The 18,214-nt window shown below is 38.9% G+C and overlaps 1 protein-coding gene across 1 annotated transcript in view; it reads left to right on the forward strand.

Moving 5' to 3' along the window:
- The window catches only part of ADAM7 (ADAM metallopeptidase domain 7), a 67,400-nt gene that overhangs the window by 35,961 nt on the left and 13,225 nt on the right, over positions 1–18,214 (forward strand). The window contains exons 9-17 of the mRNA XM_045853638.1: positions 820–891; positions 5,567–5,736; positions 8,037–8,121; positions 9,554–9,684; positions 11,274–11,448; positions 13,230–13,319; positions 14,344–14,539; positions 14,949–15,051; positions 16,013–16,199. Coding sequence (XP_045709594.1) covers positions 820–891; positions 5,567–5,736; positions 8,037–8,121; positions 9,554–9,684; positions 11,274–11,448; positions 13,230–13,319; positions 14,344–14,539; positions 14,949–15,051; positions 16,013–16,199 — 1,209 coding nt within the window. The remainder of the gene's footprint in view (positions 1–819; positions 892–5,566; positions 5,737–8,036; positions 8,122–9,553; positions 9,685–11,273; positions 11,449–13,229; positions 13,320–14,343; positions 14,540–14,948; positions 15,052–16,012; positions 16,200–18,214) is intronic.

An 18,214-nucleotide genomic window follows, 5' to 3' on the forward strand; every position in this document is an offset into this window, starting at 1 on the left:
TAGAGGAGCGGGTGGAAGATGACAATTGAAGAGATTCTACTGGTGTGTCTTTGAGGTGTGGAGATATTTAAGGTAACAGAATGGCAATGAAATGGTAACTAGAGGATACTTGCAGGATTCAGAAAAGGCATATTTCTTTGTGTTTATATTAGGTAAGAAGCTTGACCATTTGCATAAGGACACCTTCTGTTATGGTTAAGTATATTTTATTAGGTCTAAATTATAATGCTGAGAACAAGCTCCGAAGGCAGAAACAGAGAACTCCTGTGTAAGAAGCAAACAGAAGTCCAAACAGGCGGGACAGGAAAGTCTCTGCCGCCTTCCTAGTCTTTTCCCAGACACAAGGGCAGGCCACAGCCCCTTTCCTCACAGCTCTGCCTCCAGGGAGCCCCTTGGTTCTGTGTTCCTTAGTTTGTGACCACTATGGACACAGCAGGGCTGATCAAGTAGCTGTTTCCCGCAGCATCATCGTTGCTGTGGAGCTTTAATGAGTTTTGTTTCATCAGCATGATAAATGTGAATTCTAAAAAACACATTAGTTGGTTTGATAAATCATGTAGTGTAATAAAATGTAATATGAAAGGGGACAAAGTTATAAAAAGTTTTAAAGTAGTTGCTAAGTTGAAATGTGTCTTTTGAAAGTGTGGTACCTATTTTATATAAAAAATATATTTCTGCTTAAGTTGCCCAGATTTTTAGCTGACTGAAGGAATGCCAATGAACTTTTTCTGTAAAATATCTGATAATGGGTGACATACTTTACTGTTTGTATTCAACTCCTATTATTAATAAGTATCGATCTGATGTTTATGTTTTCAGTATCGCAGGAATAATAATCCCCACAACAAACTGAGGAACCGAATTTGGGGAATGGTCAATTTTGTCAATATGGTAAGAGTTTATGTGGTTTAAATCAAGCTAAAGATACAAGTGGAAAGAGACTTGTAGGATAGATATTGCTGAATTTTCATGGTAGTTCTGACACTGAGATAGCCCAAAAGACAAAAACTTACCCAGTAGACTAATGAGAAAACATTCATTGAAAAATTCACAGCAACAAATAAACTACGGGTCTGAGTTTTTGTTTTCTAAGTAAACGACATTTAATACTTAAACTTTTAAATGCATTTCAAATATTGGTCACTAATCACAAAAATTAATCAAGCAATGTACAAAGATTTGAACACCCTTCATGCATAAGTCAAATCCACTATTTTAAATTACTGCTCCACAACCTTGCATAGCAAAAAGGTTTTCAAGCTATAATTTATTTTTCATATTTTGACAAATTAAGGAAAATATTTTAGTAAAATGTCTAAGTGATGAATTTGTCTAAAACATAATTAACTATAACCTTTCTTAAAAAATAATGCTGTGAATTGTACATTTTTTTTATGATGACCTCTTCCAAGGCACGAACTTCATTACCAGATCTAAAGGAAGGTGCTGTAACCTCCTAGTTCAGCCCCACCTAGGTCAGCGGTGGTTCATTCACCAGTTGAAGCACATTTGATCAGTTTCTAGCTTTTGCTATAATGATAACGATTTCCTTTAAACATGTGCATAGAGATGTATGTGAAAACACAAATTTTTATTTTCTTTTGTAAATGACAAAGAAGTAAGAATGCAGGGTCAAGTAGTAAGCATAAGATCTTTAGCCGGTTCTCACAAATTTTGAGGTTTTATTTTTAATTTTTGTTCAATTTAAAAGTATTTCTAATATCTCTTATGACTTCCTCTTTAATCCTTGGTTATATATGTGTGTGTGTTACTTAATTTCCAAGTACTTGGAATATTTTGTGTACCTTTATGTTAGAATTCTGCCTACCACATCCATATTTTCCACTAGAGCTTTAACATATTAATAATTGTTATTTAATATTTCCAGTCAGACAGTTTCAACATTTGGGTTATCTCTGAGTCCAGTTTTGTTGACTCATCTCTCAAACAGGGGATTGTTTTTCCTCGCTTTTTTTGTGTGCTCTTTAATATTACCTTGGTTACTGGGTGTTGAGTATAGGGTAGTAGGGACAGAGGAAGTATTACTGATGCTTGGAACTATAAACTACGTTTTTTTTTGCCATATCATTAGCAAATAGGATTGAATCAATCTTGTCAGCAATTACACTGGTTTGAGGTTTTGCTGTTGCTATTGTTACCTATAGTGCACCGTGAGCTTCAGATTCCTGTAATGTTACCCTGGCTTAGAGTGGGTCCTGAATTTCTGGAGAGAGAATTTCTGCTTCAACTTCAACCTCAGGCCAGTGCTCAAAAAAGGTCTTCTTTCACCTATGTATCTCTTCTTCAGTAGTGGCCTGTTCTCGTTTCTTATTTGGTAGTTGCTGGGCTAGTTATGGGACTCAAAGTGTTTCCTGTTATCCTGATCTATCCTTGGCCTTAGGAAAGTCCTGCCCATGGGTCATTGGGTGGATATTTCTCAGCGTTCATGTTCTTCCTCCTTCAGTAGAAGACCTCGAATGGTCTGGCCTTGTGAGAGTTTATTCCCTCTTCTCTTGGGGTAGGAGTTTTTCCTTCCCCTTCTTTCAGCCACAAGAGGTCATCACTTGAGCTCTGGGTATAAAAGAAAAGTTTGCTGAACTTCATATAGCAGCTTAAGGCTTTTGTTTCTCAAGAAAGAAGAGTTTGATACATTTTAAAATGTTCCCACCCTACCTGGTGTGGCTCAGTGGATTGACTGCTGGCCTGCAAACCAAAAGGTCACGGGTTCAATTTCCAGTCAGGGCCCATGCCTGGGTTGGGGGCCAGGACCCTGGATAGGGGCGTGTGAGAGACAACTGATCCGTATTTCTCTCACATATCTATGTTTCTCTCCCTCTCTTTCTTCCTTTCTTTCCCTCTTTCTAAAAATAAGTCAAATCTTAAAAAAAAAAGGTGTTCCCAAGGCAGAACTTGCTCCCATCCTTCAGGCCCGTACCACCAGGGAAGGATAGCCCCAGTCTACTCCCCCATGTATTCCTTGAGTGTGCGTGTGCGTGGGCCTGGTTCCTTGTGTCTGTTTCCCAGTGGGTCCTGCAGTCTTATTCTATCCCTCATTTGCCTTTTAGCAATCCCTTAAAAATATTTGCCAGATTCTTATCTATTTGGTGCAAAGCATCTCTTTTTCTCACTCTCTGCCACTGGGAGATGCTCTAGTACCACTTCTCTTTGAAGGATTCTTTCCTTAGATTTCAGGCTACAGGTTTGCCTCGTTACCCCAGCTCTCACAGTTTCAACAAAAGATAGGATTTTGAAGATTTCCTGGCTTTTTCTTTGGGTCAGGTAAAAGCAGCACTCTTTCCAACTGCATACATCTTAGAAAGAAGCAGAATCTCTCCTAAAAGTAAATCTATGTCTACAGAAATTAAAAATCTTCCCTATGACTTTTTCTAAAATGTGGGAGCAATGCGGAGTGGAATGAGTATATCTCAGAGTCATTTCTGCTTCCTTCTATTTCTTGTATCTCTTTTTTTTAAAAAAGATTTTATTTATTTATTTTTAGAGAGGGATGGGAGGGAGAAAGAGAGAGAAACATCAGTGTGTGGTTGCTGGGGGCCGTGGCCTGCAACCCATGCATATGCACTGACTGGGAATCGAACCTGCAACACTTTGGTTCGCAGCCCGTGCTCACTGAGCTACACCAGCCAGGGCTATTTCTTGTATCTCTTAATTGGCTTTATCATTACCCTAATGTTGATTCAAATGTAAGACTCAGTCTCTTTCCTTGAGTTTTCATCTCCAAAGTAAGCATAAATACAAAATTGTTGCTCTTTGCTGAACTTTAAAATTTTTTTAAATTTTAATTCTTGTTCAAGTACAGTTTTCTGCCTTATACTCCATCCCAGCCCACCCCCCAAGCCCTCCCCACCTCCCTCCCATTTCCATCCCCCCATTTCCACCCCCCCGTTGTTTTTGCCCATGTGTCCTTTATACTTGTTCCTGCAAACCCTTCTCCTTTTCCTCTGAAATTCCCACCCCTCTTACCTCTGGTTACAGTCAGCCTGTTCTCTATTTCAGTGTCATTGGTTATATTTTGCTTGTTTGTTTTGTTGTTTAGGTTCCTGTTAAAGGTGAGATCATATGATTTTCAGTTTAGATTAGGAGGTCATACCACAAACAACTTAAAGTGGCATTGCCTACAAGTTCCTGACCCTTTCTGTCATATTGTTTTTCACTGGCCTTCATCACCTGTGTTGTCCACAGTGAGGAGTCAGACCCTCTGGGGGATCTGTGAGAAGCGATCTCCATTCTGTCCCAGATCCAGCTTCATCTAGCTGGAGAGTCTGTCCGTAGTCACCTCATCGAACAGTCTGTCCCCCACACAAAAAAAGTGTCTTTATTTTATAGGTTATTTTCTTACTAGAAGAGAACACATTCATAGGATGACAAATATTTCCATTTGCATTTACAGCCAGTTTTATAATCCTAAAATTCATTCATTAATGTAGAGAGTCTGAAGAGCCCAGGTTAAAAAAATTCTTGCTCTGTGGGACCTGACTCATGAGGCTTATTCCACAAGATCAGGACCAAAAGCAATGGATATCACGGGCTCCAGCACAAGTTTGAAATGATGATTTAACTGAAGGTCTAACTTCACTCAGGTTTAAAAGAACCTAGTTCTCATGGTTCTGAAATGACCTTGTTGTTGGCCTATCATGCTGACATATGGAATTCAATATATTCATATCATGTAGGTAAAGACAAGTGGAAAGTTAACACAGGATTATTGTTATAATGCTATATTAAGTGTTTAATAACCAGTTACATTCTCTATTAATATTATATGAGTAACCTCTCCTTTTATGTTCTTAACTCAGTGTTCCTAGTTTATCATTCATTCTTTCTTTCAACCTACCTGCTACAGAATATAAAATTGAAATAACGCTTAGTTCTTTGTTTCAATGTCCTCATAATAGGACATTGCTTAATAAAGTCGCTTAAACTCTGTCTTTTTCTTTCCTGGCATCAAGTATCCCTCAACTAGTCATTTACAAAAGCAGATGGGAATAGAAGTGAGAAGGTTTATGAGCTACAACTGTTTCTTCCTGCTTTGATCAAGCCATGAAAAGATCCTTAGGCAACAGAGTAGTTCCAAAAAATCAAATACGGAAAACAAACATGGCAGTTAACAATTGGTTTTTGAAAGCCAGTGTCAGCTTCTAATCTACCACAGAACTAAGTATCTGGAAGTAGAGAGTTGAGTAAAGAACGTTCATTCCACTGTGTGCTACTATTAGTCAATTCACATTCTCAGTTCAGTTTGTAATCTCAGAGCTTTACTACATTATTTAGTTTAATACATTCTGAGCCTGGTGCCTAGAAGGCTTATGATAGTTCAAGGGGAATCAGATGTTTTCAGTTGAGTTTCTTTGTTGGCTGTGGCAATTCACCTGGTGTTCTGAGTGATTCACGCCACATAAAGTTTCAATACAACTGTTTAGTTTAAAGCTGCACTTTTTGTTTATGTCCCTTACACATTAAAATTACTTTTTAAATGTGAAATGGTATAGCAATGGTGAAGATCCTCCTGTAACTTGACTTTGTGGAAAATTATTTCTTTCTTGACCAGATTTATAAAACTTTGGATGTTCGTGTTACATTGGTTGGCCTTGAGATATGGACAAATGGAGATAAAATAAAAGTAGATTCCAACATAGACACTACTTTATTGCGTTTTTCATTTTGGCAACAAAGGATCCTTAAAAAAAGGAAAGATTTTGATCATGCTTTATTACTCAGGTATGTAACTGCTCTATTTTCTTGCATACCTTAGGAGGAATATTAAAAAAGAAAACAAAATAAGTGCAATTTTTTAAGGCAATTGATTCTTTTGGACAGTGCACAGGAAGGAAATGTTTTGTCCAGCTGCACAGAAAGTTTCTGCATGAACTTTTAATAACCTAACTTTATAATAGGAAGGAAATTCTAGGAAGGAAAAACCTGATATGTTTATATTCCTGGGTAGTGTTGAAGGTGTCATTAGATAAGCAAAGAACTTTTAGAATTCATTTACTTTACTTCTCTTTCAACACTAACTCCCTTCAGCCTTCCACACAATACTATTCCAGTTCTCCCCACAAAATCAACGCTTCTGGGAAAGCACCTTGTTCTCTAGACATTTCCCTTCAGCAGGGAGTGCCCATCTGGTGACGGGTGCTCAAAATGACAGAACACTAACATGATGAATTAGAACCTCCACAGCTCAAATATTCCTAAGAAAAAGTTTGAATTTATTTAGGATACTTAGATCATTAACTTTTAAAAGTAGGGGCCATTTTAAAAATCATTTTTGGTTTTCAAAATATCTGCTCTTCAAAATACTCAGCCTATAAGGAAATAATAAATAATGTGTAACTAAACTGATTTCAACCTTATGTTGCACATAGTCCTGCATAAGGAACATTAAATTATGGAAGAACCGCTTTGGAGCAATGGAGACTTTTAGGATCTCCCCTGATGCCCTTAAAGCTGCTGTAAAACATGGATACGCAGTTTACCTACCCCATCTACCTGTAACATCAGTGTTTCTTTAAGGTCTGCAAACACAGCCTGCAAGTGTGCTTTTGACCATTACCTTAATGCTAGCTTTCAGTCTGAACTCAGAACCATGAAGTTTCCAAAGCCTGGAGTCAGACCTCAGGTCCAGCCCTTCATCAGAATGATGAGCATGAACCAGTCCTCCCAAGTACTACCATTTCTGATTTTCATACTTGAACTGGCCCATAGCATGTATTTCCAGGGGAAACATGCACCTAGCTTGGGCTTGGCTATTCATGAACTGGTATCGCCCAAAATTATAAGGGGTAAAGTAAAATATTGCTATACCTTCATAGTGGGCTTATTTAGCCCTTATGCCTATTCCTTGGACATGTGTTTCAAAATATTTAATAAATTAATCTAAAACTATTTAAATGTGTATAAGTGAAAAGATGACCCTTATTCTGACCAGTAACTTCTCTTACTGATAGTATGTCTACAAACAGGGAAAGGATGGGTAGAGGGTGCTCTAAATGTCTAAGTGGGCATTGCATTTGGGCATTCTTAGGTGTTGAGCTCCTTACATACCTTCCCAGGTATATTCACATAGATCCAGAAGTGATGAGGCACTATGTATGGCATTGTCATGGCCTGACTTTTGGTTTCAAGCGGCAATGAGCAAAATCAGCATCTGGACTGTGCTTTCTTGGGTGCTTCATCTCCACAGCTGCTGTTCCCCTAAGGTCTCCAGAGCCTAAGGAGACCAAGCTCCTCCAAGATGTATAGTAGATACTTGCACTTTAATGTGGGTACAGGCACATTTCAGTTATAAAGAGAGAAGTGGAGCACATCTTCTCCATCAGAAAATTTGAAGACTGAAGGGGGGCATCTAGCCTGACCACATTTCTTGTATTTATGTCCTTTCTGTTACACTGCAGGTATGGCTCTCCAGCCCACAAGAGCTCTCTTTAACGTGTTCCAGCTCTAAATGTTCTTTTCAAAAGCATACCAGATTTGGGCCCCTTTCATATACACATCAGTGTCTAAATTTTAGGTAATCTAGAGATAGTCCTGTTTCCACATGACAACTGTTTTAAAGGGTTGATTATAACTGTCAAATTCTCTGAGTCTTTTTGGTTGTTTAAACATTTTTAAAGTTTTTCAGCCACAGCTAATTGATCATGGTGCTGGTCCATTCTCTGTGTTGCATTTTCACCTCTGAACATTTTCAATTTAATTTTTGTTCTTTTAAGTGACTTTATCCAAAACTGAGTGTAGGGTAAACTAAAATCAAATAGAGTGGGACTCTATTTTGGGGTTTTTTTAGAAGGTATTTTTTTATGATTTCAACTTCATATTGCATTAACTTTCCCAAAGTTAATTTTAACTTTGGGAAGTTTAAAATGAGCTTAATGTCAACGGAGGCCATCCTTACTGCCAGGAAAAAGAAAAGGCACTTCAGTGTGCAAGGCACTAGCATTGTGGGGGTCACTGCGGTTCAATCTATGTGTTAATTAAACTGCTATCTCAGCCTCAGGAGTGTGTTCTCATCTTGTGTGTAGTGGGAAGTGGCTCTATACCCACGCGCAAGGAGCTGCCTTTCCAGGGGGTATGTGCCTGCCCATTTATTCCTCCAGCGTTGTTAAGGTGAGCTGTGTTTTATTTATGTTATATTGCATAATAAAAAGTTTGAATTAAATTTCAGTAATTTGCTGTGTCCCATTGAAAGGGACCACATACACATCCCTTCATGTATTCCCACCAAGATATGCCATGATCACACTGTCATACTTCCTTTATTAAATGAAGAGAAAATGTTTTATAAAAAGTTGTAGATGAATAATAATGGTAAACCAGTGTCCGGAGTTTAAGAGAACATCATGTGCAAACTAACACACAAAGATTAGGGAAGCTCTTTCACATATTAGATATGGTTGTATACAAGGACATGTTAAATCCGTTGAACTTGGCCAGTTTACCAAGTGAGGATAATTGTTGTTATGCTGAAAAGAAATTGCACAGATCATTTGAAATATCATATCAAACAGACTTGGAATTCATTTTCCAAAAGTTGAAGATGCTCAAACTGCTGATTCCCCTTGTTTATCTGACCCTTTCACAAGGTACTAAGCTTCTAGTAAACACTGTCCAAGTAACCATAACTAAGAAATTCTTGAAAACCTAAAGATTGGATTTTTTTTCTTTAATATCTCTGCCTAGTGGTTGCTATGCTCAGCCCAATATTGTTGAGGCTTTGAAAGTAAGCTAGTACTTATTAAAATGACTTAATGGCCTTATTTGATTCCTTGTATGATTATGTCTTTTGCCTACAGAATTTTAATAACATAAATTTTGCATAAAGAACAAATCTAATCTAATAGAGGCTCTTACTTCTCCAATTATGGTATTATAACCCAGCTAGGACACATTATATACTTCAAATGAGCAAGATGAAATGACCAGATTGGGGGTATTTTATGGTAACCCAATACTGCACCCCTTTGGAAATTAATACTTTTCATTAATGTAAAGATCAAAACATGAAATAGAGCTACAAATAAGTAACAATCAACTCTGCTTTGGATTTTGTAGCACTGACCTGCTGGTATTTTTTTTTATAGCAGAAACTCCCTTCTCATGATTGCATTAAAATTCTATGCAATTTGAGACTATACATTGAAAGCATGAACCATGCGTATTTTTATTTTTACCCCTTTGAATAGCTAGTATATAGAAAACAACCAATAATGTTTATTTTATTGGGTAAAACATTAGTTAATAATTTTTAGCTATTGGTAAGAATGTGTCCCTATAGCTCCAACAATGACCATTATTGCGCTACAAAAAAGAATTTCAAAATGGCAGAGTTAGACACACTCAAAGAGTCATGTGTCCAACCTCATTATGTAATTAAAGACACTGTGAGGCTGAAGAGGGAGGTAACCAAGCCCATTGCCTCTCAAATAAGTATTAGCTAATCAGAAGCTAGAGCACAGGTCTCATCCAGTAGTCTGAAGTCTGTGCTCTGCAGTGTGCTCTCTTGTGGGAATGTCTAATGCACACATCTTTTTGGCTTCAGGACCTTTTACCTGACCTTAACGTAGTTGCAAGCAGAATAGCTCATCAGCTAGGCCATAGCCTTGGGATGCAGCATGACGATTACCCGTGTACCTGTACTTTGGGAAGATGTGTGATGGACAGAGGTGGAAGGTAAGACTCAAATGATATAGGGAATGCATTTAGCTAGTTTGGGAGTGACTTTTGATTAAAACTCCATGTCATAGGGCACATTGTGATTCTATGGAGTTCTTCCTAATAAACTCCAGAAGATCGATGACAAAAGCAGACATGGAAAGGTGTTTCCTTTTGGCAGCTAAATCTTACCCCTGAGTAGTGTCTCTCCCAGTGATATGATGAAAGGAATTCTAAAGCTCCATTTGAGCATATTGCAAAAGTACATGGCAATCAATTAAAAATTATACCAAGGTACTTAAGAGAGGGATACACTCCACATGTCTTGATTTATCACCTTTACTATCAGTTATAATTTCCTCCTTTAAATCTTTTCTCAGACCTTGTCAACAAAGTCTTCCCAGCCACCCGATCCCATTTTTCAATTCTGTCCCCTCACACACATATCCTAACATTTTTCACACCCTCTCCCTTTGCTTCCCCCCATTCTTTAATACTAACCACTATCTAATAGAGTTTTTGTTTTACAAATTTACTTATTAGTTTATTCCTCCATTAGAATACAAACTTCGTGGGGTTTTATTTTTCTGCTCTGTTCATTGGAAGAGAACCACTGGTCAGAAAAGCCCCAGACACATGTGGGGTACTCCATATGAATGAGAGAATGCCCAGCCTCTTTCCAGCTTGGAATTACCTGCAGTTAGGTCCTAAACCTTGTGCATCTTTGAGCCTTATCATAGTGTGTACATGTAGTGTATTGCATACAGTAAGAAAAATGTTTGTTGATGGTGGTCAGTGCTTCTATATTTTGATTAAATGAAGTAAAGTCGCTAAAACAGCCAAGCACAGTGACTGGTTTAGAGCAAGAGCTCTATAACAGGTACCTACTTTTGTATTATTATCTACATAATTAGTCATTTATGTAATGGTCCCACCATCCCTATCTAATAGTCAAATGCCTTCAGGACTCTAAAAGTCCTTTTGTATTTAATCATTGTGTCAATAATAATGGGAAGGGAGTCAAAACAAAAGGAAGATAGGAGGTGAATTTCAGTATTTTTTTTTAAATTTTAAAGTTCTTTTTAGAACTATGTTGCATTCCTGGGATGAGTAAGATATTATTAAATAAATAGTTTGTTTTGACATACTTTTATAGAGAACTACTCTGTTCCAGGCATCATGTTAACTAGTGTTTTTTTTTAACTTGAACATGAGAGAGTCCCTGCATTGAGAAGCTTGTAATGTTACCTGGGTGATGAACAACTATGTAGACTATTTGGGAAGGACATATAACAAGTGATATGAGAGCAGCAAGCACAGGCAACCTGTCTAAGCTGCGGCATCAGGAAGGGATTTCGGGAGGGCACACAGTCAGAGCATTTTCACCAAAATGGCAGGTGCTGGCTGTGCTTCAGGAGGGCATTTTCTGTAACAAAGAGCCCAGGTATTCTGCTATCACAGTAAGACAAGAGTAAGAAAAGTAAATGGACTTTCAGAGTTTATCGTTTACAATTGTTCTTTCTAAATTATTTATAAAATGTTCACAGTTGTTCTATCAGTATGCATTGATATGATTCATCTTTACTTTTAACTCATCCTATCTCCAGCATTCCTGCACTAAAATTCAGTAAGTGCAGCAGAATCCGGTACGAACAATTCCTGAAGGACTATAACCCAACATGCATGTTTAATGTTCCATTTTCTGATAACTTAAGTGATTCTCCATATTGTGGAAATGAGAAATTGGATGAGGGGGAAGAATGCGACTGTGGCCCTGCTCAGGTATTTGCTGATGCTGCTGTCTGTAAGTTACACAGTTTGTGCTCAGCTGGAAGCTAGGTGGGGGTGCAGCCATTAATCAACCATGGTATTCCTTATAAAGCACTTAAAAAATGTGCTTTCCCCCATCATTTGGAAACAAGCTGTTGGTGCAGCCTTATCAAAGGCTTCTCACTGAGTCATAAATTGTGTATAATGATTCTGTTGGAGGTCCACGCCATCCAGTTTGCCTGGTTTACATAGTAATTGGCTCTTCTTGTGAGAGGGGCCCATCCGTACTACTGTCTGATGTCTCATGCACAGTACAAGTTTGTTCTACAAACTTCTTTGCAGTCAGTCCAGCTGTACTCTGGAAGTTGTGAGGCTAGCTTATAACCCGGTGGGATTGTTCATGTTATAAGAAAACTGTAATTGAGTAGGAACCTTCTAGTCTTTCATATGTTTATTGCAACCTTGGCCTCTGGAACATTTACAAGAATCCCTTCAGGCAAATTTTAACGTAATTCTTAATTGGCTTTTCTCCAACATAGAAGTTATTTTTGTCAAGAAATTGTCTGACAATTATCAAGCTCAAACAAATCAGCTGGGGATGTTGGAGTGGGCTGAGACCCTTCCTTGTTATCGACTTGCAAGGTTAAGCTGACGCTGTGGGTCTAAGGACCACATTTTAAATGTCCACACTCCAGATGTGGTGCAATTCAGACAAGTCTCATAGGATGACAGTAATGAGACTCCACAATCAGAGTGGGAACAAGGATGCATCCAGAGATTATAACACATCAAGTCTTCTAATGTCTTTCATTAAATATAAAGAGAATTTAGCTTTGGCAATTGATGCTATTGTCCATGTGCCTTCTTCGGAGTAATTCTACAGTTTCATTCTAACAATTGAAGTACCATGATTCAGGAGTCCCAACCCTTGGGCTGTGGACCAGTACCAGTCCCTGACCTGTTAGGAACCAGACCACACAGCAGGAGGGGAGCTGTGGGCCATGGGCCGAAGCTTCATTCTGCCCCCCCATCATTAGCATTACCACTTGAGCTCCATCCTACCCCTCACTCCTAGCCCCCGTGGGAAAATTGTCTTCCATGAAACGGGTCCCTGGTGCAAAAAGGGTTGGGGAGCGCTGCATGGCACATGACAGGATGCAGACAGTGTTGTTTGCAGTTTACATTTTGTTTGAGCAGATAAAGCCTAAGTGTCCATCCTCCTGCTGTTATTTAATTATGTATTAAAAAACACAAAGATCAAGCTGAAATACTTGGCATCTGGAGGAAAACATAAAATCAGATCTTTAGAAGTTCAGATCTCACATCGCTCCTTTAGCACAGAGAAGCAGCAGGGCGCTTCCAGAGAACAGAGGTCATGGGGTCAGTGGGAGGTCACACACGGGGTGTTGTACATGGCATGAGCACTTGTCAGCTCCTGGTACTGACTGAACAGCTGCGTGGGAAGGAAACAAAGTGAAAGTCCCTAACAGTAGTGGCAAGTGGGAGTCTTTATGTAAGGTTGGACAAAAGTTGGTTTACAGTTGCTCGTATGGAAAATAATACAATAATTAATAAATAATAATACAAGAATAAACTCTGTGTTTTGTGTACTCACAGCTGTAAACCTCCTTTTTCCGCACCCTGTATAGATGTGATAGCCAAGGACCAAGCATTTGTATTTGACTCTGAAAGACAAGTGCTGCTATCTTACACAGAAGCACAACTAACTAACCCCTCAAACAAGAGCCAAACTGCAGACTGATTTCTGATCTTTAATTTTTGGTTCTTGCCAGGAGTGCACTGATCCTTGCTGTGATGCAGACAGATGTATGTTGAAGCCAGGGTTTACCTGTGCAGAAGGAGAATGCTGTGAAGCTTGTCAGGTAGGAACCTTGGCTGGTACTGGATTTCTCTGTTTTCAGTTTATTAAGTGAACAGACAACCAGAGAGTTGTCTGACCACCAAAGGACCCTACACCACTAATCTCAAACTGTGGCGAGGCTTGCTTGGACACAGCCTCTTCGGAGATGCTCTGACTTCTCAGCACTGGGCAGTATTGTGACCTGGGAAGTGGAGAAATGGTTAAGCAGTGCTTGGTGATTCGGGAATGGAATCAGCGTGGCTATCATTACTCTTTCTCCATTGTAAATCATTACCAACCTATTCAACTTCGGCTTGGGGTGATCCCAGTAAGAGTGAACTAACAAAGGAAAGGATTATGCTGGAACTGGAGATATATTTCTAGGAAACATAACCAGAAACCCAAATGGCTACTTTCAAGCATTTATTGACACTTCTTCCACCCCACTAGATTGTAAAATCACAGAGGAATAGAAGCATGTCTTACTCATCTTGAAATCTTTCCAGAGTTCAGCACACCTCAATGGATATTGAATGGCTGGATGAGAGAATCCTTCTAGGCCATGCCCTCCAATGAGAGCCAGGGAATTTTTCTATTTTGTAGGGGGAAACCTGATTTCTTGGGAATGGAGATGCCTCCCGATGGGCAGGGGCCCCCAGCTGTGTGTGTGTGTATGTGTGTGTGTGTGTGTGTGTGTGTGTGTGTGTGTGTGCGTGTGCTCATGGTAGTTGGGGGAGGGGAGAAGTGCTGGAGCAAGGGTTGAAGAAGACAGACCATTTATTCATTTCTCCAATTTATGTCCATTCCAACTCTGTCCAGCACTGTTCTAGTACCAAATTTCATAAACACCATCTTAGCACTGCTTAAATTAATAAAAGCCAAGGCATTCACAAATGATAATAATTCTCAGTGGAACAGCAAAGGAAGGTGTGATTCAGCCCTAACGCTTCTTTCAGATAAATTAAATGCATCAACCTTCCTCCTACTTACAAACCTTACCTACGTAAATGTGTCCAAGATTCAATCACTTTGTTTTTCTTCGACAGATGAAAAAAGCGGGGACGATCTGCAGACCAGCAAAAGATGAATGTGATTTTCCTGAAGTGTGTACTGGCCACTCTTCTGGGTGTCCCAGGGACCAATTCCAAGCAAATGGCTTCCCTTGCAAGAATTTGAAAGGCTACTGCTTCATGGGGAAATGTCCCACCCGGGATGGCCAGTGCTCTGAATTGTTCGATCATGGTGAGACAACATCAGTGGATGGCTGCTAGCACTAATAGCCATTATCTCTCTGTAATTTTCCTATGCTGGGGGCAAAATGGGAAATGATGCTATCTGGGAATTTACTTCTAGATATTATCTAGCATCTTTTCTCATATTGTATTACCTTTCATATTAATTATTATTACCTCTAACATAATTCACTATCTCATGTGGATTATGGTATATTTATTACTTTTTTATAGCCATACTAAAAGAGCCTCCTGAGGGAATAGAACAGTTTTTCATTATTTATTTATCCCATTCTGCTTCACCACTACATCATACTGAAATTTCAATGACATCAGAAAAATAAAGTATTTTATGAGCAGTATAATGTAATGAGCAATGCTTTTGTTGTTTCACTTCTATTGTACCATCTTGCATCCAGAGGCCAAAGACAGTCCTGATGTCTGCTACCTGATGAATAAAAAAGGAAACAGATTCGGATACTGCAAAAGCAAGGGTGGCAGATTAATCCCCTGTGAGGAAAAGTAAGTGCCCTCTCAGAAAGTACTGCAAAATCAGAGCAGCTATTGCTCTGACTGTTGCATGGAGGCAGCTGGGACAGGGGAGCGGGAAGGGGCAGAGCACCTGTCCATGAAGGTGTCAGCTAGGGCTCGTCCACCAACGGTATGTACTAGCTGAAGGCCATGGACTGGGAGGAGGAAATATGGGAAATGTTTCAGATTTTTAATAGAGAAAGGGAGGAGAAATGCTGCAAAAAATAGAAGGGAGCACACAGGAGGAGGGGGGGAAATAAGTAGAATAGGGAAATGAGGAAGAGAGAAGGAAAAGAGTGAAGCCATAGAAAGAAAGGTAGAAGTTGAATTGGAGGGAAGTGGAAGAATTGGAAGTCAGACCTGATTTTGAAAAGCACGAGCTGAGCCATCCTGGTCCATTTGTTGCTGACACCTGGCAAGGCCTTTTGTGGGCCATGAAATGAACTTGGATTGAAAACAACTGCAAAAGCCTATGGTCGAGTTCACCTTTGCTCCTAAATACACTAGATGAAAATAGCCAGTCATTTAACTTCCTTTATTTCCAGTTACTTCACAAGCTTTAAAATGGGGGTTATAATAATAACAAAGTTTATTATGAGAATCAGCAGATATGCTCTATGCAAAAGAGGTTAAGAAATGTTAGCATCCTGATTAAAGTTAGGTTAATTCAAATTACTAATGAAAATATTCTTCTGTAAATTTCAGCTATTGTGGATGTGTGAGGACCACAGAAATATCAGAAACAATGATCATTTTACATCTTTACCTGTTTATCTCAGTTCTCAGGGTCAGGACTTGGCTGGCCAGCAGTTTACCCTGCTCCTCTTGGCTCTCTGCAGCTGGCTGGCCAACCTGGGTCTAGAAAAGAGTGGCCAGGGCACTTCAGTGCAAACCTAGTCTCTGAAGTTCCATTTCTGGTCCCAAGTCTGAGACTATTGTCCCTTTTCTTCAGAGATGTCAAGTGTGGAAAGATATACTGCACCGGTGGGCAGCACTCATCTATCCTGGGGGAAGAAAAGATCTACCACCTTCAGGCTCCAAGACAGAATATCACCACTGATTGCAAAACCTTTTTTTTATATCACAATTCTAAAGATTTGGGCCTGGTTGCTCCTGGAACAAAATGTGCAGATGGAATGGTAAGATGAAAGTTCTTTCTTTTATTAAAACTTCTTGGTTCAGCCACTTTAAAATACCTTTGAGTCCTATAATTGGTTCCAGAGGGCCTATATATGGGAAAGCAGGAAAAAAAATAAGGTATCATTTTTATTGAGCAGAGTAGCAATAACATTATCATAAATATTCATTTTGACATATCTTTACTATACAAATGATATGTAAATGTTATAAATGTGCTTAATTAGTGTCATACAGTAGATATCTAATGAAATTATAGACACAATTTTTTTTAAGATTTTATTTATTTATTTTTAGAGAGGGAAGGGAGGGAGATAGAGAGAGAGAGAGAGAGAAACATCAATGTGTGGTTGCTGGGGGTTATGGCCTGCAACCCAGGAATGTACCCTGGCTGGGAATCGAACCTGGGACACTTAGGTTCCCAGCCCGCACTCAATCCACTGAGCTACGCCAGCCAGGGCTTTATAGACACAATTTTTAAATTAATTAGACCATGAAGTAGCTGTACAGTTTTCATTTATTTTATTTATTCATCCATGTTCACCAAGCACATTCTATATGGTGCTGGGGTCTGGGCAGGATCCAGAGGATGCAGAGGTGAGCACAGTGGAGAATTTCATAGATTAAATGAAATATATCGATACAACCCAGCACAAGTGCTTTCACCGTGGTGTGAAAAACATGCACTGGAGTCCAAAGGACCAACTTCACTTACAGAACATGGAGTGGCATCTTACACTGCCGTGAGCAAGTGACATACCAGCTTTAACTGATGAAAATTTTTCAACACACAGAAAGTGAAAAAAGACTTTTTGTAAAGAAATACCTACCTAATATGTCATGTTACAAAGTGTATAGCATAGTCAGATAACTGACCATTTCAGTGTGACTGGAACTTTGGGTGAACTGAAAAAAAAAATGAAATTGAACTGGTAGAATGAGGTCATATTGGAAAGGGTTTATTATTCTAAGATGAAACTTTAGAATGCATACTAAAAACAATAGCCATCTCATCAAGATTTATAAATATGGGAATATATGGAAAACATATAAGATTTTATTTAAAACTTAACTATTTTGAAATTGAATAGTTTTTTTCTGTGATATGGCATCCCTTCCTTATGCAAACTTTCATAAACATTACAGCGTCCTTCATATAATGTAATAGAGAAATGATTTAGAAAGCAAAAACTCAGAATGTAAAAAAAAGGTTAGAATTTAAGAACTTAATGAAGAACAATATTTCAAGACCAGATATTTAATTACACAGTGTCCCATTAAAAGGACTAAATAAATATGAAAATGGTAAGAGATCTCTATTTGTGAAAATTCAGTTATGTGCACCACAGTCTAGAAAGTTCAGGGATTCCCAAAAAGTTACAGTGTGATGCAGTGGATTAAAAAAATTTTTTTTTATTCACTTCCAGTAAGGAAGGTCCAGCAGTTCCAGCAGTACAAAGTAGAAGTATGACATTTGCTTCATTCAACCCCACAAAAAGTGGCAGGGGCTGGACAAAGGGGTGGGTAGGGGAGCAGTTGTTAAGGAACACACCTTGATCTTACAGGTACATTGTAATTGTGCACCACCACATAGAGCACCTACTTTTTCAAGAGCAGTCTTAGTCCAGAGTCCAGAAATTTACTGATCACAGCAGTGCTGTTCTCCAACCAGTTCCTGGTCAGGGAATGAATCCATGTGTGGCAAATGCCAGTCAATAGGGGTATCACCAAGACACTAGGTACAGAATCTTTCATTTTAGTTTTACACTGAGATATTATTTTTAGACACAAAGAACTTATAAATGCATAAAAATATTCTAGTTTCTCTTTGTAGTTATTTTTTCTGTGTTAATTAAATTTGTCATAGGACCAGAGGACAACCATCTCACCACCCCAGGTGCCCTCTCCATAGTTATGCTGCAGAGCTTAGGGAAGAGCTAATGAGAAAGGAAAAGGGAAGGGAAGAAGAGAGAAGTGAAGATAGCAGGATGGAATGGGGAGGAAAGAGGAGTAGAAG

Source organism: Phyllostomus hastatus, unplaced genomic scaffold (assembly GCF_019186645.2).
Source record: "Phyllostomus hastatus isolate PE091 unplaced genomic scaffold, TTU_PhHast_1.1 phas_contig_98, whole genome shotgun sequence".
NCBI classification, from domain to species: Eukaryota; Metazoa; Chordata; class Mammalia; order Chiroptera; family Phyllostomidae; genus Phyllostomus; species Phyllostomus hastatus.